This window comes from Lagenorhynchus albirostris, chromosome 21, assembly GCF_949774975.1.
Source record: "Lagenorhynchus albirostris chromosome 21, mLagAlb1.1, whole genome shotgun sequence".
NCBI lineage: Eukaryota > Metazoa > Chordata > Mammalia > Artiodactyla > Delphinidae > Lagenorhynchus > Lagenorhynchus albirostris.
In genome coordinates this window covers 2,830,689-2,849,201 of record NC_083115.1, presented here as the reverse complement: position 1 = coordinate 2,849,201, position 18,513 = coordinate 2,830,689, and the positions used below count along the sequence as shown (strand labels likewise).

The following is an 18,513-nucleotide window of genomic DNA, read 5'->3' as shown; positions in this document are numbered from 1 at the left end:
CTTTAGGGTTTGGTACGATATGTGAATTTTGATGGAAACCTCCCGCCCCACCCCCCACCCCCCGCCACCAAGAGACGTACCTTGGTTGTCGTTTCCAGGATGATCTCTTTGTGCAGAAGTTCCACCACCATCTTCACGTGGCCTTCTTTAGAGGCGAGATGCAAGCCGTTCAGCCCATTCTGTGAAGAGCAGAGAGGCAGGGACGGCGGGGTTAGAGGGTCCGTGCGTCCTGCTGGTCCAGGCGGCTGGACCGAGGTCCCTGACCGTGAGGGGCCGTGCAAGGGGCCCGAAGGGGAGACCCCAAGTGGTGTCGACATAGGCGCAGGGCAGAGCCAGCCTGTGACCAAAGCTTGTCTGACAGTTAAATTTTAGGGGAAAAAAACCAAGCAAACATTTTCCAGGGCCAACCATCAAGTCCACAAAAGCAGAACTCTCACTGGGTAGTTAAAGTTCCAGCCGCCCAGGCTCTAAAGAAAGCAGCCAGCGCAAGCTCACTGGTCCCCTCCTGCTTCAGACCCTTCTGACCCTTGCACTTAGATGTCTTGAAACTTTCTGGCAAAAGCCGCCTTCAAAGAGAGCTACTCAGAACACAAATAACTGACTACACGATGGAACTAGCTTTCAGTTCCAATGGAGAAGTAGATCTCGGCTCCGCACAGAGAATGATTTTCATCAGTCAGTGATCTCCACCCCCCTCCCTCTCCACCAGCAATCTCCCCTCTTCCCATCTCCTCCTTCCTGTCTCCTCTGCTGGTCAACTCTGTTCTCCCACGTCCCCTTTCAGGGGCGGGCCCCAGGGCCACCGTGGGCTCTGGCTGATAAGAAAGACCCTCATCACCAAGATGGAGGGTTTGGTTCCTGATGGTGTGAATGGAGGGGTCCCTGGCTCACCCAATATCTCTGCAGCCCCACCATGGGGTCCTGAAACTCCCACTCTCCCTTTGTATCAGGGCATCATTTTCAGGAGACTCCAATTAAAACACAAATATTCTGCCTGGGAGTTCTAGTGCATTAACCCATTAACAGATTAGCCCTATTGCTTTGCTAAAACCAGCACTGGAAAGTACTGAGTGATTACTGCTGTAACGCGACACAGGTGCCTCATGATGGGAGAATGGAACACGTATAAGACCCTCTTTACGTCGGGGGCCTTGGACGGGGCAAATATAACTGGTGCCTTGGGTGTCAGAGAACAGCCCAGAGTAGGCTTGAAGGGAACTTTACCTACTTCCTATTTAGATCGGACCCGCCCTGCGCCCCAAACCCACAGAGTACAGCTGGCCAAATCTTCGCCCGTCAGCACAGCCAGCCTTGCCAGGGTGGGTGTATGTGGAGGGGATGGGAGAGCCCGCTGCAATATTTCCTCTTGCCAATGCCTGAAAATCTCCGTTAGATTTCTTCCTCTTGTAGACTTTGGACACCGTGAAAATGTAGGGTCCAAAGCGGTGTGAGTAATCCACACCCCAGTGTGAATGAGTTTATCAGATAAAGGCGAGGTCAGAGCCCGTTTTGATAACAGAAAGGGAGAAAGTGGTTGAAGGCAAGACAGCAGGTCTGTGACTGCAGGAATCTGAGGGAGGGGAGGAGCTCGGGGCTGAAGCCAGTTCCCCTCAAATCATTCTGCAAAATACAAACTTGCAGAAAAGCCTTTGTCAGGTGACCCGCTCGGGGGGCCTGGAGCCACTCTCTCCAGCTTTGCGTCCTGACTGTACCCCGGGGAAGGGTCTGCACCGGAGGGAGCCCCTCCTTCCCCAGCGCTGCCATCTGCAATCCCCTCTTCACACCCAGCAGCGCCTTGTCTGGAAGGTTCTGGGCGCTGAGCGCAGGCACCCTGTGGTCATGTGGGAATCCGGGGTGGGCATACCACTGTGGGAGTCACAGTCTGCTCACTGCAGGGGACTCGGCTGGGGCTTTGAGCGTGCGTGTGCTGACCGCGGGGCTTTCAGCGCTCCCGGGGGGTGCAGTCACTTTCCAGGAGCAGTCGTTGGTCCTGAATGCCTCAAAGCTGGGAAAGTGGCCAGTCTACAAGGAAAACACTAATGTTTGCTGCTAACACCCCAGGGGTGGCTGTCCCTGCTCTTTGGAGCCAGAGTCAGGATCTCAATCCACAGGGATTCTAGACACACAGTCTGCCCAGAGGATGCTGGCGTCCAAAGGGTTATTGGAGATCCCTGAATGCTGAGGAAACCAAGGCCCAGAGAAGTCAAATGATTGGTTCAGGTCACACAGCCTTTCTAGGTCACAGCCACATATAGAACCAACCTGGATGCCCCAGGAAGAAAGAGTTTGGGGCTTTTTTTTAACCCGAGGAAATGGTATGTTTCTTTCCATCAGCTGATGAAAGCACAGGTTCCCTTTGTGATTACCAGGCAGCTTAGAGGGACTGCTCCGTCACCATAACCATCCGTGTGGGACTGGTCACGACCGCTGTAGGTGGTCCCCAGGATTTTACTCGCTGCCCTGGTCCCTAGGAAGCCCCTCTGCTTCCCTCCCTGGGTCACGTACCCCCCTCCCAAAGCTGAACTCCGGCAGAAGGCAAGGGACCGTCTAAATATCCATAGATCTGTGTCTCTAATAGTTTTACTCAGCCTCCACCTCGGATCCTGGTTCAAAGATCTCTTTCTTCTTTATGACTTTACTTTTCTTACTTTATCTTTGATTTGTTTCCAACATAGTCACACTAAGTTACTTCCAAGTCCATTACTGTGATGATCTGAATCCAACTCCCTCACCAGGGCCACAGAAGAAGCCCATGTGGCGCAGCTATGACGGGTGTGCAAGAAGACCCAGGAATCTAGTGCAGAACAAAATCACACAGGGGCATGGCTATGACAAACTCTTGTCCCAACTACGGTTACCTCACGCCGAGCATGCACTAAATCCGCTTCAGCAAACGTTTACTGAGAAGCTGTTCTGTGCCTGGCCCTACGCTAGGGATGCCTGAAACACAAACCCTGACCCTCAAAGAACTCAGTCTAAGACAGAAAGGAGATGCATATAATAAATGCAAAATCACGTGAAAAACGCCCAAAATGCAGGTAGAAGACTGAAAGTAGCACAGAGGAGAAAGGAGCTGCTTGGTTAAGGGGTCAGGAAAGCTTCGCAGAGGGCTTTTCGGGGCAGTCTGCACACAGCCAGGGGTGCAGGTCCATTAACAATGGCAACGTGAGTTTAAACATGTCTGAGTTTAAATTCTAAACCCATGAGCTCAGGTTTTAGAAACTATGCTCCTGGCCCTTCTCATCAAGGGCCCTCCTCTTTCTTCCACGAAGCATCTGGATTCCAGGACCGTACAAACATCCAGACCCACTGCAGCAAGTTTTCGCCAGCAACTGGCCTCAGCAGATGGATGGATGGCCACATCCAGCAGCTGAAGTTGCTGAAACCCTGAAAGCAAGTTTAGGGCATATGTACCCAAAGGAGCTTGTACAACTGTCTTATTAGAGGCATAACTAGTCTAGGCAGGAGACCACTTCCAGTATTTCAAAAGAGCGTTTCATGGATAAATACTACATTTCATACTTTCTTTTTCTTTAAGCAGACTTGTTATTGCTCAGATCTGAAGGGGGGAGGGGTGCAAATTCTGGGAGCTGCTCGTTCTTAACTAAAACTATGGACAGAGACGAACTGCAATCTACCACCTCTTTAAAATCAGGATCCGTGTGGTGTGTTTGAGTCAAATCCAGTTTAAGTTATTGGCTAAGAGTAAAAGGCAGGCCGCTGAATCTTCCTCGCACCTTTGCAGCTAGTCCCACTAACCTGACAGCCACTCCACTCCACGCTGAATGGCAGACAGAATACTGAGGGGGATTATGGGGAGAAATCACATATTTCCTCCCCCAAATAACTGGGTGTAGAAGATAAACAAGAAGGAAGTGGAGGGATATTAGAGGAACTTCTTCAGCTAAATTAGAAGCTAGGGAGCAAAGCAGTAGCTACTTGTGGGCATTTTTTTTAACCACACGCTTTTCTCAGGAAAATGCCAGCTTGCCACATTCTTCTTCCCGAAGACACCTGCTTCTGCGTCTCCAGTTACGCGCATGTTAGACTAACTGATTTTGTTCCACAGCCCTTGACTGCTCTTTTCGGTTTTTCTTTCATCACTCTTTTTCTATTTTTTGTTTCAATTTTGATCATTTCTACTGACATGTCTTCAAGTTCTTTGATTCTTTCCTCAGCTGTGTCCAGTCTACTCTGGAGCCTGTTGAAGAAATTCCTCATTGCCATGAAAGTTTTTAAAAATTTCTAGCATTTCATTGGGCTCTTTCTTACAGTTGCCATCTCTCTGCTGAAATCCCCTATCTGTCCATGAACAGTGTCCACTTTTCCTACTAGATCCTTTAACATATTAAGCATAGTTATTTCAAAGTCCATCTGATAGTTCCAAAATCCAGGTCATCTCTACGTCTGGTTCTGTTGATTGCTTTGTCTATTGACAATTCTTTGTTGTTGTTTTTTTCTTACTGTGTGTATTGTAATTTTTAATTGAATGCCAGACACTATATATAGAAGAGCAGTAGAGACTGAAATAATTTGTGCCTGGAAATGGACATGCCTCTGCTTCTGTGAAGCTGTTAGCACAGGGCTGGGGATGGGGGCTGAGTCAATCTAGTCAGGAGTTGACCTGCGTCTGGGTTTTGTTGTTACCACTGGTGCACACAGCCTTCAGATTATTCCAGAGGTAGGCTGCTGTCACCCGGAGCTCAGAGTAGGAGCTAAGGTGCCAGAGGGTTGTTCTGTGATCCTGATTGCCGCTCAGCTTCCAGCCATCCTTATGTTGCCTGTGCCTCAGTTGGGGTCTTTCTCCACGCTCTTGCCCCCTGCCAGCAGTCCTATGCTCTTCCTTGTTTCAAGGTAGGAGCAGAGCTTCTCTTTTGTCCTGCTCCAGCTTCAGTCTTAGGCAGGCTTTGCTCCTGGGCCTCAAAGGGGGGATTTTTTTTTTCATCATTTTTCCCCTCTTCTCTGCAGCAGCAAAGCCTGCCTTGTCTCTATACTTGGTGCTGAGTGAGATTCCCCTGCTCCTCCCCCAGTGGCAGCAGACCTCTGCTTTTTATTGGTATAAGGCAGTTATTTGTCCCAAATGGCTTCCCGCCCTCCCTGGGCGTACAGGGGGTGTGCCTCCCCCTTTCCTGAAGCAGCACTGGGTCTCTGCCTGTCCTGGGGCTGGAAGGTTTCCTACCCTCCCCAGGGGCAGAGGGAGTTTGCCACTACTCCCCCTCTGGAGAAGGGATTTTGCCTGAGGTCTGAAGGGGAGAGGGTCTGTTTTGGCTTCGCACAAGGGAAGGGTCTGGGGCCATGCCCCAACCCCACAGCCACAGGCACCACCTGCTCTCCTGTGCTGCCCGTGGGTGTCCTCTGGCCTCCTGGTTTACCCCACTATTTCTCAGGAGCACCTGGTGGAGGCCTGGGGCTCCAGACACACTCAAGCCACACCTGCAGGAGTCTGTGACGACTTCGGCTTGGACGGTAACTGCTTTTCTCTCCTGCTTCTGCCAAAGCTGAAATGGTGGCCCTCTCCCCGGAGGGCTCAGCGCTTTCTGGAATTCAGCTAAACGTCCATTGCCTTGTGGCCTCAGCCCTCTGATGGGCTCAGGGAAAACTGTCATTCTGTAGATTATCCAAGCTCTTCTCTCTCTGTTAGGGTGGGAGTAATGTTCTTCGAAGCTTTTTACATCCTAGAGACTCCCTATCCTGAGCCCCTGAGGCCACCTGGTCCCATATGATCTCGTCCCACATGGTCTTAACACGGCAGACAACCATTTTAAGATCTTTGGGGCAAAAATGTTCATGCCAAACATGCACACCTGGAGTTTCTCATCTGCCTTTGCTCTGTTTTTTTCAGGTGAAATGTCAGTCTAGAGGATCCTTTGTCTGATGGGAGGGGAGGAGATCTCAGCCAGGCCGTGTTTCTTTTAACATTTTTAAGAAGAAGAAGAAGAAAAATAAAGTCTCATTCAGCCTGAATGATTTAATTTGGAGTATTTTCTTGTACCAACTGTGAGAAATTCCACTGGCAAAATAGACAATTCCAGACATTTGTTCTCAGTAAATGATCCCTCTGTTTCACGTCTCCGATTGCCCCAATTACACTAATTGATTTCTCAATGTACAAATCCAGTAGACGTGTCACAGGAGATTAAACTCTCATCCTGTCCAGAGCAGAGGACGATTTCAAACCGAGAGGCCTTGGTGTCCGGAGATCCTCTGCCTCTTTGAAAACTCCAAGAACACCTCCGAGGCTGCTGCTGGCGTTCTCGTGTGGACACGCCCCATTCCACTCCTTTTCTCACACCCGGTGATTTCACGCACACACACACAGGTGGCCCTGGAGCAGCCTCAGGTTGTGTCCTGAGGACCCTCCTGCCCACCTGCCCCTGCCACCCCACAGCCCCTGAACCTCATGATTCCAGCCCCTACACCCTTTCTTTGAGCTAAGCAGTGTGTGTTCCTGTAGCAGCTGGGAAGCATGGCCTTTTTATTCATAAGCACCTACTACCCTGTTATTGGCTGCGCTTAGCAGATTAATTGGCCGCCCTATTAACAGAGGCTATGGAGCCTTGGGCAGGGGAGGCTTCGATGGGGAAGGAAAGGAGTGGAGTCCTGGAAGAATAAGCCAGAGCAGCAGCGGCAGAGAAGGCCAAGAAGCCGAGGGCCCCAGAGGGGAACAAGATGCAGTGGGGGAGGGGTTTCTAGGTAACTTGCCTTCAGGCCACACCCACTTTACCCAGGCAGTCAGCCAGGAGTGAAGGTCTCGCCCATAAAGGACAAGGATGTATACACAGAGGATCATACGCCTAGTTCTTATATTTTATACGCTACTTTCCCATCCAGTCCTCTAGTAGCTTGTTGTATCTGTCCAGGGAAGATGAGTATTATACTCTACGTTACAGAAGCTTAATTCCCCGAGTAACAACCCGCCTGTACATTCGTGACCTCTAGCTTTGCTCTATTATTAGTTCCTATCTGTGGGGCACGATCACTGACATTACATATTTCCAGGTCTGCAGCCCTGAAACAGAGTAGGAAATAAAAATCTAAACAGGGCTATGGAGAGAGAAAAGGACTGAAATGGTTGCCATCCCGACTCCAAATCCTGAAATTGATGAGAAAGAGAGAAAGAGGGAGGGAAGAAGGAAAGGCAGAGACCATGGAAACCAAAGACAGAGGGAAAGATGAGCAACAAAGGTGACGGGAAAGGAAAGACGGAGCGACTGTCACTCTGGGCTCAACGACATGAGGGCATGAATGAAGCTGCTGGCAAAGAAACTGCTACAACAATATAAATCTTGGGTCCTCTCCTCAAATTGCCTGCATTAAATTTTCAGCCCAAACAGAAATGAAATCAAAAGGGAACAGGGGTTTTCCCATCTTCCCTTCTCTTCTTGTTCCCGTCCCTCACCTCCCAGCTGGAAGATGCTGGCATCTGAGGAAGCAGGACAGTGAACTGGAGGGGTGCCCTGCAGAGGCATCTGAGAGGGAGGGGAGGGCCGCTCTGGAGTGCTTGGGAGGTTGGCACATCGAGTGAATAAACAAACATGTTAAGGATGATGCGAATCCGTGGAAGTCAGATTTCTCACTGTCTGAAGGGATTTAAAACATGGAAAGAGGAAAGGCTGGGAAGAACCCTGAGGTCTTGGACCAGGATTACAAGTATTGGCTTGATCTCATGGGTTTTTAAAAATACACATACACAGACAGATGTAGAAACAGTTACAGATGTGTGTACACACACGACTAGCAGTAGCAGTGGGCACACCGAGTGATCAGATTTTGGTGTCTACATACCAGCCTCCACTAAAAGGAAACAGGGGCCTTGGAAAAGTGGCTGATCCAGGGCTGGGACAGGGCAAGTACAAAATGCCACTGGGATAACTTATGCCAGAAAGTAAGGAAGTCAAGAATGATGCAAACACGTCACATAACACAGAAGCCCGCTTATTGAAAGGGCTCCCAGTGGCCTGGTTTAGATCTGAACATCAAAATAAGTCATGAGAGTATCAGATTACAGCCCATCAAATAAAACAGGAACCATGAGTCTGAAGAGACTCATTATAAGTAAATAATGAATAAAAACAAATCAATGAGGGAGAAGGGAAAGCTTATCCTTCAGTGGAATGCCAGCTAATAAACGTAGAAGAAATGATGGAGATGGAGAATCACTCCTTGGAACCACCATAGTGGTGGTGATGCAGGCAGAGGTCATCCGTGTATGTGCCAGGAATGGTGGCTGGGAGTTTGATGAGGGACAGGATATTGGCATTATATTGGAATATTCCTCCCCAAGAAAATACTGATCAACTACAGAAGGAAAAATGGATGATTTCACAGTAGAAAAACTTGGCAGACACCAACTTCAGCAGGTGATCAAGGCTAACATCCTTGGAGTGGAAAGGGAGCATGATTTCTATGGGATCCTGCTAGGAATGCCCTGCCTCTGCCTGGTCACCAGGAAACATCAGCAGACGCAGCTGAGGTGCAAACTACAGAACGGAAGACGGTCAGAAAGAGTAGAAACAGGCCAAGGCTGAGGAAGCATTCCAGGTTGAAGGAGGCCGATAAGACATGACAAGTGATCCCAGAGGGGCTTCTTGGAGAGACTCTGTGTCCTGACTACTGGGTGGTGCGCACCGGCTGTTTAGGGGTGACGGGGAACTCCATCATCTGTAGTACATATTACAGATCAATAGAGAGGAAAGGTCACAGAGAAACTGGGTGAGGGAGATGTGGGGATTCTTTGTACAGTTCTTGCAAATTTTCTATAGGTTTGAAATGTTACAATTTTAAAAAAGAAAGTGGGGGGTAGGAAGGAGCCATGTGGGAGGGGTAGAAGAGGTTGTCAGAGAAGCGGACGCAGAGCTCTGCGTTACTCTGGGCTCTGGCTCTGGTGGGAGAGGATGGGCAGCCCGTTGTGGTTCCCGCGCGTGTAAGGATCAAAGCCAGAGTGAGAGGCTGAGCACGCACATCCCTCCTGTTTTACAGGCCCCGCGAGGGGCGACCTTTACCGGAGTTGAGAAGCCCGTTCTAGGCTGGAAACCCCGGAGAGCAGCCGAAGCCCCACGTGGGAACCAGCGGACAGGAGGGCAGGGCAGGGCCCCCACACACCTCACCGCAGCCTCCTTCTGACCCAGCTATCCACGTGGCTCCCTGGAGACCGCTTGGTGGGAAAGGTCTGCTAAAAATATATGACCCTGGGTCTAACACATCGGAAGCCAGAAAGAGCTGAAGCGATTGCTGTCACCCTGGCGGGAAATCAGCCCTCGTCTCCTTTGCCATCCTGTCTCCGGTCCAGGGCCGGGGAAGGTAGAGGCAGCTCAGAAACGGAGAGGAAGGCGTACAGTCAGAGGGAAAGGCAGGACCAGCTCTGCACGTGCCCCTGCTCTGCTCTATTACAATCGAAGTTTACCTCCTTACCCAGGCAGCGCTTATGATTTAGAGGTTACTGGGTATTCACAAGGAGAAAAACACTTGAGTGCTTTCATTATCTTAAGAAAAAAAGAAAAGAAAGAAAAAAACCAGAAACCCACACCTCTTTGGGAGCTCCGGAAGGAGATGCCTCGACCCGGTCCCCTTCCCTCTCCCCTCCGTACACACCTGGGCAGCTTCCTTGTACTCAGCAGCCCAGCGGCCGCAGGGGCTGGAGGCCCTTGGGGACACAGAGGAAAGTGTGAGCTCAGGTTAATGAGACAACGGGACTAACGGGACTCTAAAATTCAGCTCAGCAGCTAAGAATATCTCCTGTGGACTAGAAAGAGAATCCACGTCCGAGATCTCAGCATTCCTTTAACAGGATAAAAAGAACCAGCTCTTCAGAAGCAGGGCAGTGGGGTTTAGAGGCAAGAACGTCGGACACGGGACGAGGGCCTCTAAACTGTCCTCCCGATGTCTAGACATGTCACTTCACCTGCCAGGCCTCAGCCTGTGAATCTTCAAAATGACAGGCCTGCTTCTCTTAATTCCATAATTCCAGAATCAGTGTACGCACTCTCAGAAGACAACTAAAATAGGGGAGGGTGGGACGAATTGGGAGATGAGGTTTGACACAAATACTCTACCATATGTAAAACAGATAGCTAGTCGGAACCTGCTGTATAGCACAGGCAGCTCAGCTCGGTGCTCTGTGATGACCTAGATGGGTGGGATGGGGGATGGGAGAGAGGTCCAAGAGGGAGGGGATATAGGTATACATATAGCTGAGTCGCTTCACTGTACAGCAGAAACTAACAACATTGTAAAGCAATTTTACTGCAATAAAAAAAAACATATGTGTTTTTGCACATAGAGATGCAGAAACACATAAGACAAGACTCCTGCCAAACTGTTCACAGTAATTTGGGGGGGTTGGGAGCAGAAGGGGAGACTAACAGAAGACTGACTTTCTGTATTTCTGTAAAGTGTGAATTTTTCAACAACTACCCTGCATTCGTTTTGCTGTTAAATGAAAAATCTCAAAACACACTCAGGGACATGGTTGTCACAAATGACAAAAACGGGCCTGGCACACACCGTGTATTCCCTAAGAGTTGACGGAACTGAATTCACACACATGCAACCTGACACACACACAGAGCTATCTTTCTTCTTAGTCTCTCGAGACTAAGAATGCCACATCTAGTCTTCACGTCGTAAATTCACAGCAATCAAACCATAAAGTGGACTTTGGAGGGTGTGCTTTCCTTGTAATATGTTCCAGATCCTTCCTGACGATGCTATCACCCTTTCTAGTCCCTCGGACCCCAGAGATGTCCCCGTTGTTGCTACAAGTGGACATTTTTATACACCTGAAGCAGTCAGTTAACTCTCCCTTCACCAAGAGGGAAGGGAAATGAAAACAAAACCGGTCAGCCTGTCAGCGGGGTTCGGTGCACAGAGGCCAGGCTAGGGGGTTGGGAGGCCCTGGCTCCAGCTCAGGAAGACTCTTTGCCTCTTCACCGACCTCACTTATCAAGCACCTGCTCTATCCACTCCACAGGGGTGATGTGAGCCTTCAAAGCGGCCATGCCTGGAAGGGCTTGGGAAAGCAGAGACACCAGAGAACTGAAATCTGTGATTCTTAAAACACCGTGGGTCACTCTGATTCATGTCAGGCAATCAACTTCCTTTCCAACTATAAATTAGCCACTGTAATTAGCAAGAGGAACACCAAGCAGCTCATTTCTGCCACGATGCAGAAGGCATTTACCTATTTAAAATAATTCAGGGGAAGGAGGTTTTCAGGTTCTGTCTTTTTCACTAGTACCTTTTCTAGCAGGAACCGGAGCTCCAGAAGAGTCCCTGGAACCAGGCTCTGGGGCGTCTAGTGTTCCCCTTGTACACCTGCACACCCCGGACCACCACTCTCCCACATGGGAGGGCTGCAATCACACACCCTTCCCCTTGCTTCTTCACTATTCCAGAGCTGCGACAAACAGCACATTTCCAGAAGCCTTAACGTTACCATGTGATCGTATGGTATACCACGTATCGAGAGGCTTTCTGTGTGAGTTGGGGGGTGCAGGTAGAATTAGGGAACAATGTAGTTGAACATGATCTCTACGCCTGTCAGCAGTTCCTAAGCAAAAGATGATGCCAGAGGGGACTTCCCTGGTGGTCCAGTGGTTAAGACTCCGCACTTCCACTGCAGGGGGGCCTGGGTTCGATCCCTGGTCGGGGAACGAAGATCCCGCGTGCTGAGCAGTGCGGCCGAAAAAAAAAAAAAGATGATGCCAGAGAAGACTAACAGCCTCCATACTGGCCCTGATCCAGATGCACCCTGCTTAGCCTGATCGCCCCATCCTCCCCTCTTACATTTCATGTACCCCAAGCTCACCGACCTCCCCGCTGCCTGTGCCCTTGGCCACCCCTGCCTCTGCACAGTCTGCTCCTTCCCGCTGCAGTTCCCCGTTCCCAATTTCCCTGGCAAACTCCCACTCTTCCTTCCAGGGCTTTCTCTGACTCACCGCAGCCACCACCCCCAGACTAGAAGTGATAGCGGAGCACTCACTGTGAGTGGCTCGCACGTGGCTTAGTAGAGCAGCTCAAGAAATGTGTTGAGTGAATGAATAAGTGAATGAGGACAGCCTCATTCTGGATGGCGCTGGATTTGTAACCTTCTATTTACAAGCTGGACTTCTTCACTGGCCTCCAAGTTCTTTGAGAGCAGGGCATGGTTGAATTTAGTGTTTCCCAAGGTCCTGGGGGTGTTCTAAGTGCTCAATACATGTTTATAGACTATGGTATAGAGAACGGGTAAGCAACAAGGTCCTGCTGTGTAGCACAGGGAACTATACTCAATATCCTGTGATGAACCAGAATGGAAACGAATCTGAAAAAGAATATATATATGTGCATAACTGAGTCACTTGGCTGGACGGCAGAAATTAACAGAACATTGTAAACCAACTCCACTTCAATAAAATAAAACGCATTCTGAAAAAGGAAAAAAATGAATTAAAAGAAAAATGTAAAGATACATGTTTGTTGAGTACCTGAATGAGCAGAGAAACTTCAGGGGGTCTTTGCCAGCCCATCTCTCCAAATCCAAAGTTATAAAGCTCAGAAGATATTCAGAAGTAACCTCTAGACCTCAGCTCTCTGAGCTATAAAGTGACACAGAGTTGAATGTCAAGATCTCCTCTAAGTTCTAAGACTATAATTTGGAAAGGTAGCAATTATCACAAATCCTGATCAAAAGACTTGGCATTTGGCTGCTGTAGAAGAGATTATTCTGTAGCTCTTGTTCAGGTGCACCATTTATTTGAAATGCTGAAAACCCTTCACCTTCAAGATAAACAAGTACCCAGCAATGCTGGGTGCATGTGGAAGGCACATGTGGAAATTTAGGGAACATCAGTGGAACTAGCATGGTTTCTCATGCTCTCGTGGGCTGTGTCGGAAATTGTTTATGTTTTTGTGATTGCTCAGATGGTCGAGCTTCTGGATACGGCAGCAAACACTGCCACGCATTTGATGAGTGTGGCTGGTGCCAGAAGTACCATCATGCAGGAGAGTCATTATCCTAAGAGGGACTATTTCACGCTGCTCTTAGAAGTGGCACTGCTTACGACGACGTGGATGGACCTAGAGATTCTCATACTAAGTGAAGTAAGCCAGACAGAGAAAGACAAATACCATATGATATCACTTATATGTGGAATCTAAAAAAAAAAAAAAAAAGATACAAATGAACTCACTTACAAAATAGAAATAGGCTCACAGATATAGAAGACAAACTTATGGTTACCAAAGCAGAAGGGAGGGAGGGATAAATTAGGAGTTTGGGATTAAAATATACACACTACTGTATACAAAAGAGCTAACCACCAAGGACCTACTGTATAGCACAGGGAACTATACTCAATATCTTATAATAAACTATCATGGGAGAGAGTGTAAAAAAAGAATATATATATGTATAACTAAATCACTTTGCTGTACACCTGAAACAAACACAACATTGTAAATCAACTATATTTCAATAAAAACTTATAAATAAATAAATAAATAAATTTTTTAAACTCAAAAAGAAAAAGTGGCAGTGCTTAGATGGAGTTCCTACATGGGCTAAGCGTCAAATAAATAAGGCTTCATCATTAGTGGTTACAGCAGACTGGAGAGCTACTGACTGATTTTATGAGCACCTACTACGTGCAAGGCAGAATCCTGACAAGGAGTGCTGAATAAAGCAAAGTCCTCTCCCTTCGAGGTGCCTCCACTGTAGCAGGGAAGACAGACAGTAAGACACAGACGCATAGCAAGTCAGGCAACAGTAAGTACCATGGAGAAGAATAAGACAGGCTAAGGGGATGGAGGCTGCCTGGGATGCTCCAGAAAACCTTTCTTCTAACTCTTTGCCTTATGCCAGCACTGCAGACAAGGCTTCTCCTGTAGGAGTGAAATTTCCTTTATTCCTATCAGGAAGGCCAATGAGCCAGGGTTTGTGAGCGTCATAAGAACAGCAGAAACCTAAAGTAGTGAGGCTTTTCGCCCCTGGAGTTAGAGCTGGCCGTTCCCAGTGGAGCCCCATGTAGACCGGGCAATTCTAGGAATTCGGGAGAACAGAGGCTCTTGACTTGCGGGCCTCTCGTTCTCTTTTTATTGGGCTAACTGCTAAGCACGTAAGGTCGATGAGTGCATCCCAGAAAGTATGTTTTTTTCTTGCTATGGCCGCCATAATAAAATATTTTAATTTGATGTAAGTAATCTAGCAATAATTCTGGAAATTGGACACACGAGGCTGCTGTTAGTATGTGTCTAATTACGGAGCCATTTATTCAAGCCAGTATCGACCATATGACACGTCGTGTGCTGGGTGTTGAGGGGCAGAGGCAGCCATGGGCTTCGCCACCAGGTCGCTTAGCATCTACTACGACAGATAAGACGACTTTGCTATGCTCTACGGTCGGACACGGCTGAGCTGTGAGGGGATCGGGGTGACGACAGTGGACATTGCTTCAGGCCCTGGGGACAACTGTGTCTTCACAATGGCTTTTGAGCTGAGACATGACCCAACCAGCCCACCGCCATGTGCGAGAATGACACGGTCCCAGGCTGAGTCAGGGCCCCTGGCCCCCAGATGCCCTGTGCCGTGTGTGCTGAGACCACCACAGCCAGGGTGACAACCCTGTGAGCCTGGCGGGGGCAAGTCCCTGGGCTTCGCTCCCAACCTTCTCCCCCCTTATTCAGAGCCCCCTCGGGATTCTGCCTGGTCCCCTGCCTCAGCTTCCCCCCCAAGTCTCCCCGCTTCTGTCCCTGTGCCCCAAGTCGATTCTCCACACAGCAGCCAGGGCGATCTCTTAAATACCTAAGTTAGATGGAGTACCTTCCAGAGGCGTCCCATCACCCTTGAAGCAAAATCCAAATCCTCACCGAGGCCCGAAAGCCCTTCAAGATTCCGCGCCGGCAATTTCTCCCACCTCCCCGCCTACCATGCCTCCCTTCCATCCTTCCACTGCAGCCACACTGTTCTTGTTCTTCCCCAAACAAACCAAGCTCACCCCTGCCCCAGGACCTTAGCTCATCCCCTCCTCCAGGAACACTCACCTCCAGAAAGCACATGGTTCTCCCTTACTTCTTTTTAAATCATCCCCTTAGAGAGGCCTGCCTTAACTACCCTCTAGATGAGGCCCCTTTCCCTCCCTCCTTCATGGGATGTCTCATTAGCTGATGTTATGTATGTTCCTTTTCTTGCTAACTCTCTGTCTCCTTCACCAGCGATAAATGTCACAAGGGCACAGACTTTGTCTCTTTTGTCTATCTTGCTCAGTGCCTGATACCTGGCACAAACAAGGTGTTTAATAAATACGTGTGAAATGAGCCCCACGACGACACTGGGGGATTAGATTCAACACACCTCTCGGCCCTGTTCCCATGCGCCGACGCCCGCTTCCATGAGTGCTGAGTGGCTTCCAAATATCTCTCTGGGTTGGACCTCTTATCTGAGTCCCAGGCTCAAATACAGCAATTGCTTACTGCATATTTCACTGGATTCCTCAAAGACTCCCTAAGAGGATGCCCGCCCAGCCCTGCACACACCGAGGCTGCTCCCGCTTCTGCTGTCCGTGAGCAGTGCCAGCCTCCACGGCCCGCACAAGCCAGACACCCTTCAGCAGGGTCCCTGGAAGCCTCCTTCCCCTCTCCCAGCCCCTTCCAACTCACCCATCCCCATGGCCACGACCCTGACCCAGGCCCCCGACGTGTCTCTCCTGCACTACTGCTGTCATCTTATAACCCAGGGGTCCCCCACCCCCGGGCGCGGAGCACTACTGGTTCACGGCCTATTAGGAACTGGGCTGCACAGACGCTCCCTGTCGCTCGCATTACCACCTGAACCGCCATCCGTGGAAAAACTGTCTTCCACAAAACCGGTCCCTGGTGCCAAAAAGGTTGGGGACCGCTGTTATAACTGGCTTCCTTGTATCCACCTGTGGGCCCTTCCACCTGTCGTGCTCACAGTGGCCACCTGCGGCCTTGTCACTCCTGTGCTTGAATCTGTGGTCGCTCCCCTCGGCTCTTAGGATAAAGAGCAGAATCCTTAACCAGATGCTCTACCAGGACACACGGATGCAGCTGTGCCGGCGTGCAAAGGCTGAAATCCCTCCATCCTTCTCGGTCAGTCCCCCACTCCTGCCGTTCTTGTCCCTCCCCAAGACCCTTCTCCTCACTCGGCAACGAGAGGGTCAACGTGGGGCTCGGCAGGAAACGGTGGCGCACACGTGCCCACACTCGTGATGCACACACACAGGGCTCGGGCCCTGGGGCACGCTGACCCAGTTGTTGGCCGCTGTTGACCATTGCCCCTGCCTCTCGGGTCCAGCACAGCCCTGAGGTCACCTCTCCGGCCTCATCGGGTCCCTGTTCTCTCCGCCTGCAGCCGTTCTGGCTGCCACTAAACTCTCCAGGCTTTTCTCTGCCTCTGGAATGTTCTTCCCTCCCCTCCCTCATTAACCCCATCTCACCCCTCAGCTCAGTATCTCCTGTTCTAGGAGTCTTCTCTGACCTCCAGCCCTACCCCACATCTTTCTTTTTTTTTTTTTTTTCCCCACATCTTTCTTACACATTCTCCTAACACCCCCTGCCTTTCCTCATGGCTCCTAACATAGTTTGGTCTGCAGACCCATTTGCGTGATTATTTGATTTAACGGCTCTCACAGCCAGTAGACTATAGTTCAGAGACGATGAGGATGATGGCTTTTTTCTTCTTTTAACCACTAATTTCCTAAAGCCCAGCTCTACACGTGAGGAGGTATCCAGGGAGACACTGGCTACCCGGGTCTGAAGGCGGAAAAATGCTTGGATCAATGAAAGACGCGGGTATTCATGGAAAGATACTGGCGTAGGCACATGTAGACATGTGTCCTTGCGTGTGGACTTGTTCTTTTCTATAACTATAATCATGGTGATCAAAATCAGTAGACATAATCTATGCAATAAGAAAGCTGCCCTGAATATTCAGATGTCTCTTAAATAAGCCTCTTTTCACACTGCTTAGCGTTATTATTTCTGAGGATGGCAAACAACTCCCATTCTTTCCACGAGACACACTCTTTGAAAGCGTGTTGCTTATATAAGCATCAGCATTTGCCATATTACTGCTATCATGGCCCGCTGGCTCCAAAGAGTCAAGCAAAAGCAAATTCTCGAGCCACGACCCCAGGACAAGAGCCTGTTTTTATCTTCTCAAAACAGTGAACGCCCGCTTTAAAAAGAAGCAGCTCTCATCCCATAAGGAGGACGGGTCTGTGCGCATCACAGGGCAAGGGCGTTGCCTGGATGGTGTGCTGAGGTTCACCGAGGTTCAAGTTCTGGCCCCGCTGCGCCCCACCGTTCAGTCCTCTCCCCCCTCCCCCGCCCAACACACTCCACTCAGAGCAAAAGCCGAATCACCGTCAACAACAGAAGGAGGTTCCAGCGACGCTGGCACTCCTGGGCGGGTCTGCAGCTCTGCCCCTGCGGCAGCACAAGACAAAGAGCAGCGGGGCCCAGATCTGGCGGAGGGCGTGAAGGAGCCGCGGGGCTAAACCAGTAGGAGGGGCTGTGCACCACGGGAGCCCTCCTTTCGCACACCCGCCCCCCACATCATTTCCTCGCCTGCAGCAGTTAGCAGTTTCCTCTGGCGCTAAGCCCATCGTAAAGCGTGTCCATGAAGTGCAAATATTGCCTCATGCTCGTGGAGCCTGAGATGAACCGAGGAGGTGCCTTAGAGGAGCAACGGCAGAGGGACAGGCCACCCACACGCCGGGGCCTCACCACCAGCAGCCCGATCAGGACCGAGCCCCTCCCGGTGTCATCAGAATCTTCCAATTTCACACGGAAAATCAGCTCTGGCTCAGCGCTTAGGGACATGCGGTTGCCCCCACTTCTGCTAAGTGGCTCCTTTGAGAGCTGGCGTCTTAACCCTTGGAAGGCCTCTGAGGGGCTGGTGCGTCTCAAGTGGGTGCACTGCGGACACTCAGCTGGGTTTCTGGGCCTGAACAAAGGAAGCCAGAACTCGCATCCCTGCCGCCCAGAGATGCATCCGCGGGTGTCCCCACGGGGCTGGGGGGTGGTTGGCGACACCGCAAGGACAACTCACACAGCCCCTCTCCTGAGCCCTCTGACCTCAGGACTCTCCCGTGGCCCCCAGACTTCGCTCCTACTGTCTCTCCCCATGAAAGCAACGGGTCCAGAGTGTCAACCTCTCCAAAGGCGACCTTTAGGGCTGTACGTTTACTTAGAATCACCTCGAATGTCCTCAGGCCTGTGGACGCGCGCAGGCTGGGATATTTGGGTGGAGGGATGACAGAAGGGGGCTTTGCTTCTCCCCATCTAGTTTGCACCCCCAAGTCTGTCCACACGCCTGTCTCCCCTCTGAAGTTCACGGCCATGGCTGCTCCTTCGTATCACACACCTACTTGTTCCCCATCACACCACCACCCCCGCCCCATCCTCTCTGATCTTCCAGCTGTGGATTTAGACCACAGAAGACCAACTGGATCCAAAAGGAGTCTTGGCACAGGGTATTGTACACCTTAAGTAGGATGAGGGCCAGGAAAGTGA

At 50.2% G+C, this 18,513-nt stretch overlaps 1 protein-coding gene across 12 annotated transcripts in view; it reads right to left on the bottom strand.

The window, feature by feature from the left end:
• Positions 1 to 18,513, bottom strand: part of ANK1 (ankyrin 1) — a 96,910-nt gene that overhangs the window by 70,898 nt on the left and 7,499 nt on the right. For all 12 annotated transcript variants that reach the window (XR_009538278.1, XR_009538277.1, XM_060136526.1 and 9 more), the window contains exon 3: positions 81 to 179. Coding sequence is in view for 10 of the 12 variants with exons in the window: in XM_060136526.1 (XP_059992509.1) it covers positions 81 to 179 (99 nt within the window). In the remaining 2 variants the exon portion in view is untranslated. The remainder of the gene's footprint in view (positions 1 to 80; positions 180 to 18,513) is intronic.